The 9588-nt window shown below is 38.1% G+C and overlaps 1 protein-coding gene across 1 annotated transcript; it reads left to right on the plus strand.

The window, feature by feature from the left end:
- Positions 1–3322: 3322 nt before the first annotated feature.
- On the plus strand, positions 3323–6806 carry LOC107739257 (neuroglobin). Its single transcript, XM_016551291.1, has 5 exons — positions 3323–3417; positions 3643–3876; positions 4646–4754; positions 6159–6278; positions 6444–6806. Exons 2-5 carry the CDS (start codon positions 3779–3781, stop codon positions 6594–6596), a joined length of 480 nt encoding a protein of 159 aa, XP_016406777.1. The 5' UTR covers positions 3323–3417; positions 3643–3778; the 3' UTR covers positions 6597–6806.
- Positions 6807–9588: the final 2782 nt, after the last annotated feature.

Below are 9588 nucleotides of genomic sequence, written 5' to 3' on the forward strand. Positions count from 1 at the left end.
AATATCTCTGTCTTATCCGAGTTTAATAGGAGAAAATTATTGGTCATCCAATCTTTTACATTTTTAACACATTCTGTTAGCTTAGATAATTTAGAAGTTTCGTCTGGTCTTGTTGAGATATATAGTTGAGTATCATCAGCATAACAATGGAAACTAATTCTGTATTTTCTAATAATATTACCAAGGGGCAACATGTATATTGAAAATAGCAGAGGACCTAAGACAGATCCTTGTGGCACTCCATACTTTACTGGTGATAATTGAGATGACTCCCCATTTAAATAAACAAAGTGGTAGCGATCGGACAGGTAGGCTCTAAACCATCGTAAAACCTGCCCTTGAATACCTGTATAGTTTTGTAATCGATCAACGAGTATGTCATGATCTAGTGTCAAACGCAGCACTAAGATCAAGTAAAACTAGCAATGAGATGCAGCCTTGATCTGACGCAAGAAGCAAGTGTCTGGAAATTCCCAATATTAATCTGACTTCACCACGGACAAGTCAAACAACTACAGTTGTTAATATAATAACTACAGTATCTTGGGCTAATTCCCTGAATTCCCCGAATACTTACAATATAATCCAATACTTCCCTGAAGTATGGTGACGGCATCCCGTCAAGAAGCTATTATCACTACCTCAATCACACATAAGCACACAGGTCTTTAGCATCTATACACTCTCACCGCCTTTCTCAGCTGTACGCTGTTACCTCAGCCCGAGGACGGCTCTATAGTCTTCCAACACTATCACTGTCTTTGCGGTGGTCTTTTTCTCTCTCACCGCCTCAGCTGTACGCTGTTACCTCAGCCCGAGGACGGCTCTATAGTCTTCCAACACTATCACTGTCTTTGCGGTGGTCTTTTGAGCGTAGAATCTTTAGTACTTCTATTCCTCAGCTGTGCAGCATATACCAGACACAACTCCCAAGTTGCTCTTTGCAGGAATGAAAGTTTATTCACGGCCGGGAGCCCACTGGTCACAACAACCATCGACTTCCTGAACAGAAGGATACATGAACATTTATACCTTGTAGTTGAGTAAAAATCAATGTCACTCAAGTCTTCTTCACTTCATTGGTTATACTGATCTGGTCATTGGTTTGTCATATGACTGTTGGTTCTACTGTTTTAAGCACTTTTTGGGTAAGTATAGATTACTTAATCATAGGGACACGGTCTTTGATCTGAGTATTCTTAGTCTGCACTTTTCTGAACATTCTATGTGAGGCCATTACATAAAATATTTCCATCACACAAGTCATTTGTAATTTTAACAAGTGCAGTTTCTTTGCTATGGTGGGGCCTATACTGAAATTCTTCAGAGATCATTTTTTTTGTAGGAAAGAGCACAATTGAGCAGACACAACTTTTTCTAAAATTTTAGACATAAACGGAAGATTTGAAATGGGTCTGTAATTTGCCAGTTCACTAGGATCTAGTTGTGGTTTCTTAACAAGAGGCTTAATAACCGCCCGCTTGAATGGTTTTAGGACGTGACCTAAAGATAACGACGAGTTAATAATATTGAGAAGCGGTTCTTCTGCTACAGGTAACAACTCTTTCAGTAATTTAGTGGGTACAGGATCTAACAGGCATGTTGTTGGTTTAGATGCAGTGATAAGTTTATTTAGCTCTTCCTGTCCTATATTTGTAAAGCACTGCAGTTTTTCTTTGGGTGCGATGAATGAAGCTGAAGTACTAGATGCTGTAGAATCTAAATTTGTTATTGTATTTCTGATGTTATCTATTTTATCAGTGAAGAAATTCATAAAGTCATTACTATTAAACTGTGAGGGAATATTTAGATCGGGTGGCGTCTGGTTATTTGTTAATCTAGCCACCGTGCTAAATAAAAACCTTGGATTGTTTGCGGATTGAGTTTGCGGATATGCTCGGTCCTGGCAGCTTTTAGAGCCTGTCTATAGCTGGACATACTGTTTTTCCACGCAATTCTAAAACAATTCTTAATATTTTATAAGATTCTTAATATTTTTGAAATATTATTACAATTTAAAATAACAGTTTTTTTATTTCAACATATTTTACAATCTTTAAAGTCTGTGATGGAAAGCTAAATTTTCAGCATCATTACTTCAGTCTTCACAGTGTCACATGATCCTTCAGAAATCATTCTAATATAATTATTCGGTGCTCAAGAAACATACACAAAACCGTTGTGATGTGTAATAGTTTTGTGGAAACTGTGATCCATTTTTTGATGAATAGAAGGTTTTAAAAAGAAGAATAGCATTTATTTGAAATAACGTTTTGTGACAACTTTTGTGACATTCTTAATGTCTTTACTGTTACTTTAATCCTTGCTGAATAAAAGTATTAATTTCATAAGAGAAAAAAATCTACTAACCCCAAACTTTTGAACAGTAGTTTATTTTCAGTAAAGAACATTCTTATTAAGAACCATTGAGAAACGTTATATAAATATAGATACATTATAGGTTTCATAATTTCTTCAGTTGGTTTTGGTACTATATACAGTAACACAAGTACACATATTGTTTTTAAAAAAAAAACGAAATAACTTTTTCATGGAACTTGAAATGTTCTCTGATGGTTATATAATTCTTATTGGTTCTAAATGGAATCTTTATTTAAAGAATGAAGAGAAGCCTTTAAGCAGAATGCAGTGACGCAGTTGATTTATCTCTGTGAGTATGAATACCAACCTCAGACAGGACTTGTTTGTTTGGTAAGATGTATTTATGATGTCTTGCCATTATTCAAAAGCACAAGCACTTTAAGTATTTATGTTCTTTCACTCATCTACAAAACAGTATATTCAAATGAGTTGTCCTTGAATGTGTTATTTGATTATATATGCATACAGAAGTGCCTGAAGGTGTTGTTATTTTGTTGAAGGCCAGACTCTCACCTGTAGGAGGAGCTATGGCTCATAACATGTGCTATTACTAGGAGCAGTGAAGATTAGATATATTTCCATTCTGTCCTTATTTACAGTCCATATTAGCACACGGGGGTTAGAGCACTTAGGACAGTTACAGTGTGATTGAATAAAAACATAACATACATTGAAATATTTGTAAGTTTCTGGTCTTTTTTGAAACGCAGGAGATTGTCAATAAGGTTTCCTCATCCTAGTTTGAATGCACATCAAGCAGCATCTATGAGGTTAGATGCAGCAGAGAAGGGAGAGGGAGCAGATAGAGGGAGAGATAAAGAGAGAGAAAGTGAGTGAGTGTTTGCATGTGTGTGAGAGAGCGGGGGGAGCAAAGAGGAAAAGAGAGAGAGAGAGAAAGAGAGAGAGAGTGCAAACACAAGGATAGCAGGCTTGACATATACATATTCGCAGTGAACAAACAGAAATCCTAATGCCAGAGAAAGACAGACGAAGCCAGTGAGAGAAGAAGGTCACCTCTAGAGCAGTGAAGGAACGGTACGTCAGCTTCACTCTGTTTATTGTGACCATAAAGTCAGGGCTAAGTTAGGTTTCTTGAGTGCATGAAGCATCTGTTGGAAAGTATTTGCAGCAAAATTGATTTCAGTGCATTGCAAATAGATTGTAAATGAAATGTCTTTGAACCTATAGACCCTCATGCACGCTCCTCTGATAAGTCTTATTTGTCCTTGGGAAATGATATGCAATGTTGGCACTTCACAGGGGGGTCATACCTGAAGACTGAACTCTGGAAGTCTGGAAATGGGAATTCGGGAGGTCCTACTTTAAACGGAAGAAGACATTTTGATGCCAAACCATTGAAAGACGACCAGGGAACACAGCATTACTGAGAGTCACAATGGAGAAACTCTCTGAAAAAGATAAAGGTCTGATCCGGGACAGCTGGGAGAGTCTGGGGAAGAACAAGGTGCCACATGGAATTGTTATGTTCACGAGGTAATATATCAATCTCAATGCATGCTGGCTAAAACTGTTTTGCAGCAAGGGATAATGCTATTTAATTTAGTCTGCATGTTTATTTAGAAAGTTGCAAGTAGAGCTGTGCGGATCATGTACATATACGCTGCTTTTGTGGGACAGATGCATTTGTCAAAAATAGGAATTTAATAAAATAATTATATTCAGTAATGAATAATGCATTTAAAATAATGAACTATTTTTAAAGTAAACACATTTTTAGATTTTTAAGCAAATAAATCGCACTTAATCATGCAATCAAAATGGAGTGTCCTTGCATTCCATAACTACACATTGTACTCATCATGAAGGTATAGCAATTTAATGAACAAACTAAAGTGCAATGTCTTTAAATCCATCAAAAAATCTCCACCAGTCTCCCGCTGTCTGTTCCTCTAACCGTAGCTCAGTAAGAAGCTTGACTTGTTGCTTGGCGACAGGGAGCAGCAAGATCATTTTCATCAGAATCACCTTCTCAGAAGAAAGATGCTACCAAGTATTACTTTCCTGAGTATTGCTTTTCAAACTCAGCATAAAGGATAAAAGTAACTTTATTTGAAAGAAGAGAGGATTTAAGCTACAAAGGAAAAAGGATATGCATTGTTCTGTTCAACATCAAATGGCTTAAATTACCTAATTTAATTATCCTTCTTGTTAAGGAAATGTGAAATAAGCAATTGTGGTTGAAGATCCATGTCAATTAACTGCTTTGTAGTGCTGCCTGATCAAATGTAACATTTCTTGTTAGGTTATTTGAGCTGGATCCAGCACTGCTTACTCTCTTCAGCTACAGCACAAACTGTGGGGATGCACCTGAATGTCTCTCCAGCCCAGAGTTCCTCGAGCACGTCACCAAGGTGAGCCCAGAGGTCAACTGTACAACAACTGGTAGAGTAAAAGTGCAGGAACCTACTTTTAGGCAGTTTCTCAATACATTTTCTTATGCTATCTTGTGTCCTTGTGTTTTCGCTCTAAATCATTATCAACTGCCAATGTTCAATTCCAATAATTGAAAAAAAAAAACATAAGTAAATAACTAAGTAAATGTTTCAATTATTGTGCATTAAATTGTGCTACTACTTAAAATGTGTTGGGGCGGTCAGTTGAGCAACAAGATCACAGCATATGCATCATATGCAAAAGATGCATTTTGTGTCCTCGTATCCATTCAAGTTCTTTTAAGGTAGCCTGGCAAGACCTAGTCTCACTTAGCCAGACCTTAAGAATGACGGCAGAAAGTCTGGGAACCTTGGCCGCTTTGAATGGCCAAGGAGCGCTGAAAGAGGCCATATGACTGACAGGTAAAGCAACCAATCACGTTTAGTTTTGTGCCACGTCATGTTTAGGGGCGAAAAAATGTCCAGACAATAACAGACCTTTGTGTGAAACTCTTGGACATATTTGAAAGAGTCTATGCCACAAAGTTTACAGATTTCATATACTTTTGAAAATCTAGCATTTAGTTGATCCTGATAAGCACTGATTGTCACAGTTGTAAACGCAACGGCTTTGTTCCTCCATGAGGGGGTTTGGAGCCACGGCATCTTTGCTTCCAGGCGGAACACACGTCCCATGGAAATTCTGTAGAATTCAACCAATCAGATGGTGGACGTGACGTCTGAGGCTGAGACTAGGCAAGACCAGTCTTCATGAGAGCACAAGGCTGTTCTTTGCGTTCTTAGAACTTAGAAACAGTCTTGGTGTGGCATTGTTGGTAAAGTAGTTGATGGGCCGGTAACTGAAAAGTTGGTTCCTCACAAAGAGTAAAGGATGTGTCTAGATGGACATTTTAATACTAATCCCCCACCTACGGCAAAATTGCCTAAAAGCTGCATTTGCTCCCATTATATGTCAAAAGTTATGTGTTGATATGTTTGGCTGTTGTTTGTTGCACCATAGAGCCACATGGTTCATTTAGGACCAGAGTGTCCAATCCTGTCCTGGAGGACCCTGTTCCTGCAGAGTTTAGCTCTAACCCCAAATAAACACACCTGAACTAGCAAGACATCCAAACAGTTGTGTTGGAACAGGATGAAGCTAAACTCTGCAGGAGGTGACTTTCCAGATTTTTGGACAGTTTTTGGACACCCCTGATTTAGGCTGTAATGATTCTTTCTATTGACTAACTTTGACCCAACCTCTGAGTTTACAGTCCAGCTCAAGACCGACTGTATATTTGTCCAGGTGATGTTAGTGATCGATGCAGCTGTGCAACCTCTGAGTTTACAGCCCAGCTCAAGACCAACTGTATATTTGTCCAGGTGATGTTAGTGATTGATGCAGCTGTGAGCCATCTTGATGACCTACATACATTGGAGGACTTCTTGTTGAACCTGGGCAGGAAGCACCAGGCAGTTGGGGTGAAGACTCAGTCCTTTACTGTGAGTACACTTTGCCTACATGGTTTAGTTATGATGACTGAAATTACATCCGTAACACTCAAAACGTCAAAGATGACAGTGAGATTGACAGTGATCTTCGGGGAGAGTCACAGTGATTTTCCAGACCATTGATTGATTGACTGGGTTCTTTCACATGTTCCTTAGATGGTTGGAGAGTCCCTGCTCTATATGCTTCAGTCCAGCCTGGGTCCAGCTTACACGACACCGCTGCGCCAGGCTTGGCTCAATATGTACAGCATCGTGGTATCAGCCATGACCAGAGGCTGGGCCAAGAATGGCGAACATAAGTCCAACTGAGAAGGAGGTAGATGTGAGATTCACACTGGAACACCCTTGAGGTCACAAACTAACTTCTCAAAAATCCTTTCAAAGAGTGAGGGGCTTGGATATGGGACCACCATTGGGAAAATCAGTTCAGCTGAGTTGTATTTTGGCTCACTGAACAGTCCTAACTTTGGTAGCTTGGTCTAACTGCAGACTGAGATTGTTGATAACGAAGCCTATGAGGTTGAAACTTCAAAAGCAAAATTTGCTTTGTACATACAGTAATGACTAAGTACATATAGTAATGACTAAATGTATTTCCTTAAACTATCTTTAATGACTGTCTTGATGTATTGATGTTTCATGCGAGCGTAAAACAGAGGTTTGACTATGCACATGTGAGCTTGGTCAACTTGAAAAAGTTTTATTCTGACGCCTCTTGGAATCAATTTAGATGAAGGCCTTTAAAGCCACTACAATTTAACCCTAAATTACACAGAATTAATACTCTTGCCTGTGCTGTGTGTAGTTTAAGTTTACTGTAAGTTTAGTGATGTTCACTAAGTTATCTGAGCATGAACATAGTAGTATTTGGCAATATGGTTCAAATGATAGCATCAAAGACAATAAGCAATCAGTAGCCATGATTTTTTGACACCATCCAAATGTTCATGTGAAATGTTGTTTGCCACATTTTTCAACCATTAACAGTATTTCTGGCGATGAAAGTAAATGACGAGAACTGTTACATCCGAAATAGCTTTTGGAATTTTTAGACTGTTAATTTATGAACCTGTGCCATGTCATTAGTTTACATTTCCATTGTATGGGATTATACTCGACGCACTCTACTCCAAGGCTTACTTACGAAAGACTTGTGTAGACTGTTACTTCACATAAAGTGACTGTTATATCATAGTGACTAGATGATTTGTTCACCTATAGTACAATTGTAGATAGTCAAAAAGTCTTTATGCTAAATGACCTGGTCCAGTGGGTGTTATGCCGAGTTCACACTGCACGATTATCAAACTCGTTGGATCGCCGTTGTTTTTACACTTCATGACTATCTGGGGTAGCAGTCAGTCGCTGCTGTGTTCACATTTCACGATGGATCGGCAACAGGAGGTTACACACTGCATGAAGAATCGCCGACAACTCTGTCTGGTCCGCAAACTACATTTCACAACAAACGCACGCGAGAAGTGATAAGGAAATAACGCGAGAACCCGCGTGCGTCAGACCGGAGTTCTCCAGCAAGACTGGAATTATAATATATGTAAATATAGCCCGCAAATTGTCTGTGAGCTGATTTCCAGCTACAAGGTGAAAAAGAAAAACAGATTATGCAGGAGGGAGATGCAGGGAACAGGGATTGGGTGTTCTGCAAAGAGAGTTGGAGGTAAATAATTTAGCAGTAACTGTTATGCTGATGTTGTGGCTGGTCAAGCAAATGTTTGTGCTTGTTTCTGTATGATATAATTATTCATATATCTATTAAAATACTGATATTCTGGTCTATAACTCCTCCCCGAACTTCCATCTGCCCGGTATCTTGTCTCTCATTGGCTGTAGGTCATCGCCGATTTGTTTTTCAGTCAGAAATAATTTCACACAGCGTGATTGTGAATCGCCGACAGCTCCAGATATTTACCATGCCAAATATTTTGCGGGCGTCGGCGACGTGTCAGCGATTCCCTCAGATCGCGTCTTTGATAATTCACACTGCATGATTGTCACTCGCGTGAACGAGCACCGATTTGACTCCGATTTCGCAAAACCTGTCGGCGAGTGAAAAATCGGGCTAAAATCGTGCAATGTGAACTCGGCAAATAAGAATTTTATTTCACAATTTTTGTTAGCAATTTTTGTGAATAATATTTTTTAAAAATAGTAAATTGCATTAGTTGGCTTATTACAACCTTGTAAGTTAAGAACATACACACTCTTATCTAAGATAAGAATATTTGTTGCCATAATTATGAGCTATAGAAAAATGTTAAAAGCGATGATAACCTTTTTGCTGCTATTCAATAGCTTTGTAGAAATGTTGTCCTCTTTATATGAGAGATATTTCTACATTTAAATGGTTCAGGCCAAGTATTTCAAAGTGCGTAGGACTGTCACAGATATTGAAACCGCTGGTATGTTACATTTTACATGTTACTTTATATGACAATACCTACTAGCCTTTTCTGTATATTTAGGTGTATGTGGATTAATTATTTAATTTTATGTATTGCTCAATGTTGCACTATTATACTTTCTGTGTAAAATGTATATATTTTTTTCTGACTGTTCTCTTTTTCTGAATATGTATGTTCCACCTAATGGCTTTCCAATAACCTCTAAGATGTCTGTCTTTATGGAATGATTAGCTTATTAGTATTGAAAATCTTTTATGAAGATGCAATGGTTACAACATTTTCAAGTGAAAGTTGATGTTTATTGACCATTGAAGTGTTGTGTGTATGTGTGTGTAGTGTTTGCTTCTGTGCTTTTTCTCTTGATAGTCTGTGACTGAATTGTCTCCATGTCTACCTCACTGAAGCAGCTGATATTAAACAGCGATGTTATGACCTGGCTCCTCAGTAACCAAAAAGTTATATTTCAATTACACTGTACATCCTTATTCCTCAGCCAGTCACCAATCAAACTAGAATCAGGATCAGTCAAGGCTCTATGTAAACGTGTTGGAAGCTTATTTGTAATAAAGGACAGAAATAAAGAAAATCTTGCATATGGGTCTTTGCTGGAAATGAGTGTATGGAGTTTCAATTTCAACATATTTGATCTCTCTATAGATCTCCTTGTCATATTTATAATATTAGATGTCGATCTCAGCATACAGTGGCATATATTTAATTTGGAAAAACGATAACTGCTGAACTTCATTAACTTTAAGGGACATATAGTGACATTTTTACATGGCTAATTCTTAAATGACCCTGAATTCTAAATATGTGTAGTTTCAGCCTTGCTGTGACTAAAACTTATTTAGTTATTTTTCTTAATGACCCTAAGT

The sequence above is a fragment of the Sinocyclocheilus rhinocerous genome, unplaced genomic scaffold, assembly GCF_001515625.1.
Source record: "Sinocyclocheilus rhinocerous isolate Xijiao unplaced genomic scaffold, SAMN03320098_v1.1 scaffold495, whole genome shotgun sequence".
Classification (NCBI taxonomy): Eukaryota; Metazoa; Chordata; class Actinopteri; order Cypriniformes; family Cyprinidae; genus Sinocyclocheilus; species Sinocyclocheilus rhinocerous.

Bases quoted from the DNA above. Each gene is read 5' to 3' on its own strand.
- LOC107739257 (XM_016551291.1), top strand. From the start codon at position 3,779: ATGGAGAAACTCTCTGAAAAAGATAAAGGTCTGATCCGGGACAGCTGG. The intron at 4,755-6,158 runs GTGAGCCCAGAG...ATATTTGTCCAG, and splicing joins TCCTCGAGCACGTCACCAAG to GTGATGTTAGTGATTGATGC. The intron at 6,279-6,443 runs GTGAGTACACTT...CATGTTCCTTAG, and splicing joins TGAAGACTCAGTCCTTTACT to ATGGTTGGAGAGTCCCTGCT.